Source organism: Notolabrus celidotus, chromosome 12 (genome assembly GCF_009762535.1).
Source record: "Notolabrus celidotus isolate fNotCel1 chromosome 12, fNotCel1.pri, whole genome shotgun sequence".
Classification (NCBI taxonomy): Eukaryota; Metazoa; Chordata; class Actinopteri; order Labriformes; family Labridae; genus Notolabrus; species Notolabrus celidotus.
In genome coordinates this window covers 12,409,063-12,422,364 of record NC_048283.1, presented here as the reverse complement: position 1 = coordinate 12,422,364, position 13,302 = coordinate 12,409,063, and the positions used below count along the sequence as shown (strand labels likewise).

Sequence of the window (13,302 nt, the reverse complement as noted above, 5' to 3'; positions counted from 1 at the left end):
AAAACGTTGCTATATCAAGATAGTGAGATAGATTAACCCTCCTGTTATGTTCGTTTCTCAGGAACAGCAATAATGTTCCTAGGTCAATTTGACCCGGGGCATATTTAATGATCCAAAAGTGTCAGACACATTTTTTAAATCTCATTATTAACTCCATTACTAACCATTAAAATCAACACTTAGTGCAATGGTGTTCTTAAATTCTCACAGATCATAGTTCAATGAGGATATCTAACTTATTTTTAATGAAAATTCACAATAAAACTTTTTTAAATGCACATTGGAAAGACCTACATATAAATACAATAGTTTTACATGACATAGATTTTGTTTTAATTTATTTTGAATTTAGATTTTTTTTTTTTAATGAAATGATGTTGAGAAATTAACAGGAGATTGCCTAAAATGTGTATTGAACCATTTAAATTTTATATGTTGATTTCACCTATTAAGCCAAGCAAAGATGTTTCATACCGAAAAAATACTTTTAACATTTTGTTTTTAGATTTTTGAACTTTATAAAGGGTCAATTTGACCCGCAACATAACAGGAGGGTTAATCAGTGAAAATGGGAGAAAAAACACTTTATTATTCAGAGTCAATGGAAAAATTAGGTTTGTATATTGGTGTATGAGGTAGATCTCAAGACAACAGTCAATAAAAATGAACTTATAGGAAAAAACAGCAATTTTACTAACTCAAGATAACATCATATTTAAATGGAAATCTCCAGGAAACAAACAAAAATGACTCATTGTGAAAGATCTCAAGTAAACCTCAGAGAGTACTTGCTATCACAGGGAAATAGAGAAAAGAAATTGTCCACTTTGGGCTTCTGTATATTTGTTCTGTTCTTTATTCCCTCCATTTACTCTGGAGAATGTATTAAATTTGTTTTATATAACTAACTAACACTAAAAATCTGTTGTGTTTTTTTTTCTTCTTCTTTGTTGTTGCAGAGATCATTGTGCGCACAAAGCAACTTTGACAAAACGGAGCGAAACTTTTGTGATATTACTCAATACTTGAATTTACCAGAAGACCCTCCAGACAGAGTGAACCGCAAGGGCTTGGTTCCTCACACTCTTCACACTCTTGACACATTGTTGTTTCTTAAGAGCATCTAGTTACACTGAAAGAGGATTTTGCTTTGTGTGCGTCTCCCTCTCTCTCTGTTCTGGTTTGTGGAGGGAGCACAAACAGCTTTATCTCTTCACCATACTAGAAGCTGACTCTGCATGGGTTCAGCAACTGGTGACTAAATAGTGGTTAAATATATTTTGATAAACAGATAAACTTTTAAAGTGAAATAATGAGTTGTAATGTGTAATGCTCATGAGGCATTTAAAGAAGAAAATCTTACACAGGATCATTTAAATTAGATTGATCTGAAAGTAACAAATTTGTATGCTCTTGAATTTCCATAGATGCCATTTTGTGGTTTTAGTTTTCTTATCAACAATCAGGCAGGACAGGTTGCGAAAGAAAGACAGAAAACATGAGGAAATAGAGGGGGGGTTGACATGCACCAAATTATGTTAGGACCAGGAATTGATCCTACGACCATTGCAACGAGGACACATGCAGCACCAGTCCAGCCAAGTGAGCAAAGCTTGTGCCGAAGAGTCTGTTATTGCTAACCACAGATAATTTATTTCCTGTCGTGTTCTTTGTAAGAGTGTATCTGAAAAAGAGAGAAATACATCCTCCATCAGCCCATCAGCTTGTATCCTGTCATATGCAAGGTCGCTGAAGGTAGGTTAGCCACATCCTTCTCTTCATGCAAAGTGAATTTAAATAATCAGTTTGATTGATTTAACTCTACATTTACCTAATCAAATATTGCAAAGGTGCAGGATTTAAAAATCCCTGAAATGAAAACCAAAAAAAAAACGTTTAAAGTTAATAAAATGGCATTTCCAGATTTGCAGCAGTTAAAGAATGCTCTTGAAAATGCTCACTGTTTTATTACAATGTTGTCTGGGTGAAATGTTCACATCTAAAAAACAACATAGTAGAGTCTGTAAAATTCCTGCTAGCAGAGCACTTTCACTTCTCCTTTATATATATATGTGAAGGATTGTTTGTAAAACAGTTTCTTCTTCTGCTCCTTCTTGGAAGTTTGACAAAAAACATCTGTTCCCTTTTGATACCGTTGTACTCTGCAAGGGATTTTACATAGATCTTAGATCTGCAGTATGTGATGACAGAGGTAGAAATAGAATATTTTCCATAAAGTGTACTCCAGTCATGCATTGTCTGTCTGCCTGCACGTTATAGCTGGCAGCTGAAGCCATGTTTTCAAAAATATATGTCACAATTTCCCTGACAGTCATCCATTCCTGCCACAGCCCTGTTTACATCTGTCTAAAATCTGAAGGACTCAGTTCCTGAAAAGCGACTTCTGCTTTCTGCCCCCCCTCATCTGGAGTGTGGCAAAGATAGTCTGTAAAGATAAAATACTTTTGATGTGTTTCTGAGTGTGATCTCTTGACTGTTTGAGGGTCTCAAGTCTTCTACCGCCTCCTGGTTTGCAACAAATATGGATGACATTAATCCAACCACAGAAGATTACTGGGTGAGTGGATTTTTACATCATCACAACTGGGATTTTTGTCTCTTTTTACACATTTTTTTTTTTACAAAATTCATCTTTTTTTTTGTCTCCAGCAGACTGGTTGTCTCACATGCACACTGAATACATGTGTATTTGATATGTTGAATACTGAAACTGTTTTCTATTTTTTTAATATTCTGAATCTGCAGTCAATTAAGGAAAAATGGTAAATGATCAACATGAAACGAAACTTCAATCTGAAAACAAATTTCCACATGGATACATCCATCAAATTTGAAGTTGCTTTTTTTTTTTATAGAAACAGAGCTTTTAAACTGGTTTTTAAACATCATTAAAATCATATGGCCTTTGTTTCAGAAGTTTTGAGTGAGGCTCAAGTCAGTTCAATGAATTCAACTGATTTCCACTTTATAGGTTTTCTGAAGTTCTTATGAGTTCCTCTTTCTTGCAAACCTGTGTTTCTAAGAATTTGACAGAACTTTTGCCCTCTCTTCTTTGCAGAGCTTCGGGGATTATGACAATTACACCTCGCCTCCTGATGCTTCCAGGAGTCGTGCAATCCCGTGCCTACAGGAGGACATCTACAGTTTTGCACAGAAGTACTCTCCTGCTGTTTACAGCCTGGTGTTTGTCCTGGCTGTCCTAGGCAACATCTTAGTGCTGTGCGTGATCCGACGCTACCGGAACTCTCAGAGCGGAGGAGCCTGCGCCTTCTCTCTAACTGACACCTTCCTCCTTCACCTGGCCATCTCTGACCTCCTGCTGGCCTTCACCCTTCCCCTGTTTGCAGTGCAGTGGAATAAGGAATGGGTGTTCGGTGAGGCTGCCTGTAAGATCTCTAGTGCCCTCTTCACCCTGAATCGCTACAGTGGTATCCTCTTCCTCGCCTGCATCAGCTTCGACAGATACCTGGCCATCGTTCACGCTGTCAGCTCAGGCTGGAAGAGGAACACCTGCCATGCTCAGATTGCATGTGCTGTCATCTGGGTATGCTGCCTGGGCCTGAGTGGAGTGGACATTACTTTCAAACAGGTGGATGGGGTGATGATGAAGGACAACAAGCAGGTACTTTTGTGCCGACTGCAGTTCGATGAGAACTCCACACAGTGGTGGGTGGGGCTGCAGATGGTCAATGTGATCCTGGGTTTTGGGTTCCCCCTTTTGATCATGCTCTACTGCTACATCCGCATCTTCAGGTCCCTCTGCAATGCCACCCGCCGCCAAAAACGCAAATCCCTCCGCCTCATCGTCTCATTAGTGTCTGTGTTTGTCATCTGCTGGGCACCGTTCAACTGCTTCCAGCTTGTGGACAGTCTGCACAGGCTGGGTTTGGTGTCTGGAGGTTGCCAGTTTGGCCGCATAGTTGACACTGGGACTCTGATCACTGAGAGTATGGGGTTGACGCACTGCGCCCTGAACCCACTGCTGTACGGCTTTGTGGGAGTGAAATTCAGGAGGGAGCTGGCCAGAATGTGTAAGGGGCTGCTGGGACAGAGAGGTTGGCTGGGGATGGAGGAATGGAGGGAGAAGAGGAATCGAAAGCCCAGAGGGTCTTGCAGCTCCGCAGAAAGCGAAAACACCTCCTACTCTGTCATGGTGTGAAGAAACACAGGAAAGAAAGAGGCAGATGAGGGGAGGGGTGTGTGTGTGTGTGTGTGTGTGTGTGTGTGTGTGTGTGTGTGTGTGTGTGTGTGTGTGTGTGTGTGTGTGTGTGTGTGTGTGTGTGTGTGTGTGTGTGTGTGTGTGTGTGTGTGTGTGTGTGGTTTTGTGTGCGAGAGGAGATTCATTTTGATGAAGACTTTAAATCTTCTTCAGGGAAAACATTTTTTACAGCATGCTGTTTGTTGGTCATTTCTTTTTTTCAGTGCACTGAAGTAAAATCATTAAGTAGGATAAAAAAGACACATCCTTGCTGATCTTCCATCTAATCGTTTTTGAAAAACGTGCTGATGTTGTTTATCGTCCATGAGTCAAATCTTGAGAAACGTGGATTTCTTCATAATCATAGAAAAGCTTGCTCAGCAGTGAAGGTGAAGACTGTGGCTTCAGTCGTCCGACTCGCTAAGTTTGCAATAAACTACGTTTCAGCTTAAAAAACAGGAAATGGTTGTATATATTGAAAGGTTGTAGATTTTGAAATGTTCATTTCTTGTTTCTTTTTGTCATATCCAGCTGTTCTCTCATTTGTGTGCATCACATCTGAGCTTTGTCCCCTAAAAAGTGGAAGTGAAAACATAGTTGCGTCAAAATACAGAACTTTTTTCAGTGTACAAAGATTGTTTTAATAAATATTTTTGAATAAATTCAAAGTGTCTTGTCAAATATTTCCTCAGGCTCTTTATTGTGAACAAATGTTATCCAACACAACATTGCAGCTGCTGTAACTGAACTCTGATTAAAGCAACCAGCTAGAATAATGTAAGTTTAAGGGTGCTGCAATGAAAATGAAGTGTTTATTGGCAAAATACAATTTGTCATTTCACAGTGCCTTCATTTCAGACATTGTTTTGTGGATTTTTTTTCTTCAGTTTGAGGTGAAAGTAGCTTTTACATTTTGCATATAAATGAGCATTATCTATTCTTTGAGACTCTTCAATAGATGTTCTTCAATTGTTTAAATTTCATTCATGTTAAACATTTTAAAATGTTAAGTTCAATAATTTAATCTTCCTAATTTAATTTAAAAAAATGCCGTTTCCTTTTCAAATCTGTTTCCCATATTGAGCAAGGTTGGACAGTTTGAAAAAAGTAACAAAGAGATCAGATTTTTAAATGGATGAAAATAGGAAAAACAGAACTGTAGACTAAACGCATTAGAGTAAAAGCCCAACAATGACAATCATGAGTGAGTTTTCAGATAAAAGTAGTCATTCTGAAATTAAATGAACCCTGGAGCTGATTAATTATAAAACATACTTTATTCAGACTAAGTTTAAGTTATTACTGTATCTTGTTGGGGTGACCTCATTCTATCCTGGAGTTCCCCAAACATGAATTAAACCCTGGAGTGTAATCTTGGGAGGGTTCTTGAGAAAATTATCAAAACTAATTTTGATGAAAACTTCCCAGTGAGTAAGTGAGAGGAACAAGAAGTTCAACTTATTTTAAATGTAAATTTCATATTTTTTTCATGTCTTCCTGGGTTGACAGTCCCCACCACCACTTAACGTTCATGGATATAAACTAGGGATGTGATATTCGTGAACGAGTCAGTCTTTTGAACGACTCTTTTAAGTGAACGATGAGAACCGATTCGCAGTTGCAAGCCGTTCATTTGGGAGCTGTTTTTATATGCAGATTGCCCACCCTGCCTTCAAGTTAGAGCTGAAGATATTTGTCCAAACCCGAACCCGACCCGACCCAACCTGTCAGGTCAGGTCGGGTTCGGTCATAATTTCTGTCATTTACGAGGGCTCGGGCCGGGCTTGGGCTTGCGCGGTAAAAGGTTTTTCAAATTATAACTAAATATGAATCGAGTGTTAAATGCATATTGTAGACAGGGTAACCTATAGACTAATGTTAGCATTATTCTTTTTTTGAATTTCAGCTGCTGTTCACAATCGCATTGAGGCCGGAGACGGATTGTCGAGAGAAGTGACGAAGCAAATCCCTCGGAGCCTTTGTATTTATTCCCTGATTGTCAATTTATGCCAAATGCTCATCCTAGTATAGAATTTTAATTTAATTTGTTAAGAAAGACTCATTTGTATTGGCACATTGTTGGCCTATTCCTAGTATGGTGTTTGTGGAGGCGGCCGCAAATCCCGTTTTCGTCTGTTTTAGGCCTAATCTAAATTTGATGTCACTTTTCGTTTTAAGTTGTTATTGCCAAATACCTTTCTGAGTTTGAAACTGATTCTGATTTTATTTGTTCATAGATGAATAAATCATATCCAAAAAAATGTATAAACGACTCACTCTTGACAAAAGGCAAAAGAGATGTGTGCACGCACATATTTCAGTAATGTCGGGGCAGTCGGGCTGTAAACGGGTTCCGGTGTTATCGCCCTACTGGTTTCTACGCTAACTGGTTTCCGTGATCCAGCTGTGTTGTATTTACTTACATACAGGCGCTGTGTTCTGCTTCAGACACAAGATTCGCCACACATTTACAAACATATTAACAGAAGTTCTCGGGTCTCATCTCACATCTACTGCAGCAACAATGGTTGGATCAGTGAGCAGTGCATCATAGCTACCGACGAAAGTCATTAAATATGTAAAAGTAAAGTATTTACAAACTTAAACGGAGTTGGATTCGTTCCCACGAGAGCAAAATGTGATTAAGTCTTGAAACCGCTACCTAAGCTCGTGAGCCACGGAGCTCACTCTAATTTAATGATTCTGACAGGTATCAATCAGGTACGTCATCATCCAGGTCACAGCCAGGGAACATGTTGGTCTGTGCTCACCTGAAACAACTGGTTTCCTTGAGTTCATATCAGGAAATACTGGACCATGTTTAGCGAAAGTTTTCACGAGCTTAGGTAGCGGTTTCTAGACTTAATCACATTTTGCTCTCGTGGGAACGAATCCAACTCTGTTTAAGTTTGTAAATACTTTATTTTTACATATTTAATGACTTTCGTCGGTAGCTATGATGCACTGCTCACTGATCCAACCATTGTTGCTGCAGTAGATGTGAGATGAGACCCGAGAACTTCTGTTAATATGTTTGTAAATGTGTGGCGAATCTTGTGTCTGAAGCAGAACACAGCGCCTGTCTGTAAGTAAATACAACACAGCTGGATCACGGAAACCAGTTAGCGTAGAAACCAGTAGGGCGATAACACCGGCTTTAAAAAAATCTAGGTCATTCAGGTTCGAACGGGTTCTGTCAGAATTATATCAGGCAGGGGTCGGGTCTAACTTTTAAGGCCCGACTACAGCTCTACTTCACGTGTCACCTGCCCCACGAGTCTTTTGTTCATACTTATTGTCGACACTTTGTTATTGTTTACATTGTTTTGATATGGATTCGAGTCAAGAAGCTGAGCTCCTGTTTGTAAAGTAGTTCAGGTGTAGAAACACCAGGTGGGGTAGCACAATTTTACTTTCATATTTTTATAATGTCCCAATTTTTATTCTAGTTGTATTTATATTTTTTATATACATATATATTTATTTTTCTTTATCATTTTTTATATTTTTTTCTGTATTGTTAAAATTTTATTGTGTGGAAAATGTTACAGTAAAGTTGTTTTGCGTGTAAGTTATCTGTAGCCTGCGTAGTTTTTACAGTGCCACAAATTTTTTTGGTGAGGGAAAACTCAAAATAGTGATCTCACTGTCGAAGCATGGGGATATAGCACCATCTTATGGAATGTTTACAATGCCAAATTAAATTATAATCAATATTTCAGAATAATTCCCACCAATAGATTATATATATATTGGTGGGATGTGTAAATTTGAATTATTCTGATCCAAATCTTATCTTATATCTGCTACCAGTGATTGTTTCCTTGATAAAAACGAGTTACCCCTGGTTGACTTCTAAAAAAATAAATAAATATAACAATGAGCCAAAGAGCCAGTCTTTTGAACGGCTCTTTGAAAGGAACGGCTCCTCAAGATCCGGTTCCCTTCAAAGAGCCATAAATCCCATCTCTAATATAAACAGGGTCCTTTCGGTCGATCTCATGTTTCTCGTTTGCCAACAGCACAACAGCGCCACCTAGAGGAGAGCGCCTCCTTGTGCGGTGCTTTGTGTGACTGCTTTGTGTCTAGCTCTCCGTGTTGACACATTGTTGCATCAAGTAAGGTAAGAACGCGGGAAAACGGAAACGAGGTGATATGACCTTCAAAATAAAGCTCCTGTGGTCCACACTAATTGCGTAGGATTACAGTAGGGTGCCAATCTCACATTCTCCCGCCTTTCAAATTAAAGCTAAAGGAGGTACGTCACATTTCTAACGACTTATTATTGAATTTGTATTTGACAGGCTGTTGTGAATTTATTTGTGAATTTTATTTTGAAGGAAATATAACATGTGACTCGATTGTTGAAGTGACTTGGCATAACTGGCACAAAGTGTCGATTTGAGAGCAGGGTGGTATTTGACGGACCAAAACAGTCCGATGGGGAAGTTAAAGAAGTGCTTGTAGTAGTTATATGAGTTTGTAAAAGGCTCTATTATACAGTAATAACGCTAGATGTAGATACGCTGTAAAACTTCCTGTTGTAAAAAAACAAAAAAACACTGGCTTTTTCTTTGTCAGCTAATTTCTCGTGTGCCTTCCATAGACTGTATATGGTGCCTTCTCATTCGGTGGATTTGCTCTAGGATTCAACTAAACCCTCAGCTGAACATGAGGTTTTCCTTTGGGTTTGGGTTTGTTGGTTCTTGAAGTGTGTGCGCGCGCGGACTGAGAGCGTTTTAATGCGTGTTTCGTCTGGTTTGACGGGCGCTCGACAGCTGCATGAACTCGTCAGTCAGCCCTCCCTCCAAAACACAAGACGGTGGTTTCTTCTCAGAAGCTGTGGAGGAGCCTGGACGTTTGCTCTTGTTTTGAAACAAACAGTTTGTGACCTCTACATTTGCAGCCGAAGCCCTTTCTGGTAAGTTTGATAACAAATAAGTAGCCTCTACGTTTTAGTTTTACTGGCATGTAGAAGAGGAATTATTGACTACGGTTATAATAACGCTATGTTATTTTTCTTTGAGTCATAATGCAGCACTAATAGTCAAACCACCATCCCCCTGTACTTCTCTGTTCGTCTATTTCAGAACAGCGTTTATGATCATATTTACGCTTCTTTGGTGTGTCTTCTATTTTTGCCACAGCACGTCTGCTTCTGTGGCTTATTTGCATAGACTATATAATTCACCCACAGCAGACGTGATACTAGCTCAAATTGGTCTAGAACCAGTGGCGGTTCTAGACCAATTTTACTGGGGGGACACATTTAACCCTGACAAAAGAGAACTGAGAAGGGCGAGGACCGGCTGAGAACAAACTGGCAAAAAATCAGTGCATCCCTATATACTAGACATATATACTACTATGTACTATATCAAAATGCAGACTGACAGCAGCTTTTTGGCTGTTTACACTCAACATAAGTCCCTTAGCGCTCTAAGGGACTGGAACCAAGTGCCACACGCATGTGTTCCACCTGTAACATTGGCTCAATACTAAAGCTTTCTTTATTGTATAATATTATTTTGGTGTGGAGGGGGGGGGCACAGGGGGGTCAAGGTTCAGTTTTACAGGGGCACTGGCCTCTGTTGGCCCCTCCCCAGAACCACCACTGGCTGCAACTACACTGTATTTAGTGCAGGGGTGTCAAACATACGGCCCGTGGGGCCAAAACCGGCCTGCAAGAGGTTCCAATCCGGCCCATGGATGACTTCCCAAAGTGAAACAATTACAGAGAAAACATTAGCTATAATTTTTTAATAAAAGTAACTGCTATTTTAGATTTTTCCTCTGGGGGCCACATACAATCATAGTGCTGATGGAGCGCACCTGAACGGCGCCCTGGGAGAATATTTGCAGTTTGCATAATCCGGTGGAAATTCATAGTTTAGTTTAGTTTAGTTTATTTATTATTCATCGTGTCATGCACCGAAAAGGTTCCCAGCCCATATGGACTTACAAGACACTACAAAAACAAAACAAAATTGGAGCAACAATATAAGAAGAAAAAGAAAAAGAAGAGAGCAGTTACAATACTGCACGTGTCCAGCATTGACCTAAAGTCATTAAAAAGCACAGTGGTACACTTCCTACATTTGACAGTGACAACAACTAAATCGGACATAGAGTGTGCTCCAACGCTGCTGAACAGCATTTAATACAAACTGAGCAAACTGGATCACTTTGTGAGTAAACAGGTCCTGAAGTCTATCTTCATCAGACATGCAAAACAGATCAGGACAGTTTTCTGATATTTTGTTGAAAAGGAGGCACCTGAGATCATGATATGATGGACAGTAGAATAAAAAGTGCATTTCATTTTCAACTTCCTCCAGATCACACACTTTCTTCTCTCCTTCATAGACTTTTTAGAGCACTTCAAGATCCAATCAACTCTAATATTTTTGTATATGTAAACTTGTAACAGCAGAAGCGGTGGATCCACCTTTTTTGAAAAAAGGAGCCACATATCGTGAACATGCTTACTATACATGTGCGTACGTCATAGGTCCCACTATGAGACTCACCATGGAGAAAAATACAACAGCTGCTTTTCTAAAAAAGATAGTTCATGTAATGTGAACATTTTCAGAATGTACATGTACTTTTTTGCACTAATACAAAGGGAAAATATTTGAGTTGTCCTTCTCTATAGGTTATTATGTTATAATTTTACTGGTCCGGCCCACTTGAGATCAAATTGGGCTGTATGTGGCCCACACACCCCTGATCTAGTGCTTTTCATAGATCGTGTAAGAGGCAGTGGGTGTGTGCATGAACTTGGGGAACTGTTTTCCGTTTGAATAGTTTGAACCCACTCCACTCTTGCCTAATACACTGACATCACACCATGTGAGATATGTCAGTAAGGGTGTTTTTAAAAGCTCCACTGGGCTTCCCAAAACTTCACTCTCACATGGGCTGCCTGATAAAACACACACACAGAAAGAAGGACTTCATCAACTGCTGCATTTTTTGATCTCTCCTTTTTTGATTAGCTTTTTTTTTGTTGTTGTCTGAACTGTAGATCAACATGGACGTGGAGCTTGATGGATTATTTCTCCAAAACAGCACCTACAACTACGAAGACTATGAGTATCCAGAGGACTTTGGGTCGAGAGGCAGTACGGCTGTTGTCATTCCTGTTCTGTACTCACTGGTGATGGTTGTAGGCCTGTTTGGGAATGGACTCCTCCTGGCTATTCTGGCTCTGAAGAGGCGATTCTGGACTCTATCAGACACCATCATCCTCCACTTGAGTATCACAGATGTCCTGCTTTTACTGACGCTGCCCCTCTGGGCTGTCCAGGCTGCTCAGCATCGTGGATGGTGCTTTGGGGGTTTTCTCTGCAAGTTCAGTGGAGCAGTTTTTAATGTAAGTACAAAGTGATAAGCAGGAACAGGCTGGGATTAGAAAGAAAAAGGAGATCTTTTTTAGTGAAGCTGGGAGAAAGTTATCTTGGTGGGTTGTGTTTGGCTGCAGGTCATTAGTTCCTGTCTAATCAGGATTCTTGGCAGGGAAGGGTTGTTTTACTAAATGCTGTTATTGAGCAACAATTCTTCGCTTGAAATCTTATCTCCAGGCATTCCAGCATTTCTAGGAAGAGGAGGAGTTCAAAAGAAAAGTGAAAGTGTTGTGATAAAGAAAAATGGCTGGAATTTTAAGACCTAAACATAAATTTTCTTTTCCTTCTCCTAGATTAACTTCTACTGCGGGATCTTGCTGCTGCTTTGCATTACTCTGGATCGCTACCTGTCCACCGTCCATGGCATCCAGCTATACTCCCAAACAAAGCTCAGGTTGGTCCACATCAGCTGCCTGTTGGTTTGGCTCATCTCCCTCATCCTCACAATCCCAGACTGGATTTTCATGGTCACTGAAAAAGGCCAAGCAGAAGAGAAAACACAGTGCCATCATGACTACTCTCCTTCAGACCAGAAGCTGGTTTCTCGCCTGCCCCACCACATGCTGGGCTTCTTGCTGCCTGCAGCCGCCCTCATCATCTGTTGCTCCTGTATCCTGGTGCGGCTTCAGCGCAGCCCTAAAGTTCTGCAGACACAAAGGGCCTTCGTCGTGACCATCCTGCCTTTGATGGCGGTCTTTTTTCTCTGCTGGATGCCATACAACGTCACGCTCATTCTGCACACCACCAGAAGCAGCTCTAAGGAACTTAATGGTGTACCAGCTGACAGTACAAACGATGCCCTGCAGACAGCTTTGATAGCCACAAAAGCTCTAGGCTGCATTCATGCCTGCCTCAGGCCTCTGCTCTACCTTGGTTTGTGTGGGAACTTCAGGAAGCGAGCGCTGACCGTGCTGAGATGTGCAAAAGTTGAACAGGAGGACTCTCTGTGGGAGTTAGGTGTGGGCAAGGAGGCCCCGCCTGAGCAGAGTCATGATGAGAGTGAAGAACTGAAACAGATGACAACTGTGGATCATCAGGTTCAGTCAACTCATTGCTGATGAATGGACAAAGCCCCCCCCTCCCTGTGACTCAGAAGTGACCTGAATGATGCCCCAGCCCTGATGGGGAGTCATGTCATGGGTTCAGGAGGTGGAGGAGAACTATATCCGTTCTGGTGATGAAAAGTCGATATTTTTAAGAAAAGACTCCGTCACATGTCTCTTTAATGTGAATGTTCCTTATCCACGTCATGGGGAACATTACTTCACTGTGAACTTTCATTTTGTAATCTCTGTTGCACAACTAGACTGTCATTCTCAATCATGAGGGTTTTTTTAAACTTTTTTTCACTCTTTTTAACTTGTAATATAAATAATATTATTATTATTATTGTTATTATTGAATTTTATCTGTTATTTTATGAGTACAGAGAATCAGTTGTGTCATTGAACAGTTTTTAACTCTTAACACAATCAGGAAATGTATCCCATAGTCATTTAAAAGCTCATGATTTTGTGATTGTCATTTAACAGTCCAACATAGTTTATGACTTAACTGTTTAGGATTCTTAAGGTATCAAAACGGTTTCACTTTTCTTTATGCAGGGTGACCAGAGCCAGTAATAATAAAACTGTAAATTCCACAATTGCACAATAACCATGTGGATGCCTGTGG

At 40.2% G+C, this 13,302-nt stretch overlaps 1 protein-coding gene across 1 annotated transcript; it reads left to right on the top strand.

The window, feature by feature from the left end:
• Positions 1–1,139: 1,139 nt before the first annotated feature.
• cxcr3.2 (chemokine (C-X-C motif) receptor 3, tandem duplicate 2) lies at positions 1,140–12,686 on the top strand. The gene is made up of 6 exons (XM_034697626.1): positions 1,140–1,602; positions 1,678–1,755; positions 2,504–2,578; positions 3,080–4,174; positions 11,250–11,597; positions 11,922–12,686. Exons 1-6 carry the CDS (start codon positions 1,582–1,584, stop codon positions 12,684–12,686), a joined length of 2,382 nt encoding a protein of 793 aa, XP_034553517.1. The 5' UTR covers positions 1,140–1,581.
• The last annotated feature ends 616 nt before the right edge of the window (positions 12,687–13,302 follow it).

Bases quoted from the DNA above. Each gene is read 5' to 3' on its own strand.
- cxcr3.2 (XM_034697626.1), top strand. From the start codon at position 1,582: ATGCAGCACCAGTCCAGCCAA. The intron at 1,603-1,677 runs GTGAGCAAAGCT...GTTCTTTGTAAG, and splicing joins TGCAGCACCAGTCCAGCCAA to AGTGTATCTGAAAAAGAGAG. The intron at 2,579-3,079 runs GTGAGTGGATTT...TCTTCTTTGCAG, and splicing joins CAACCACAGAAGATTACTGG to AGCTTCGGGGATTATGACAA.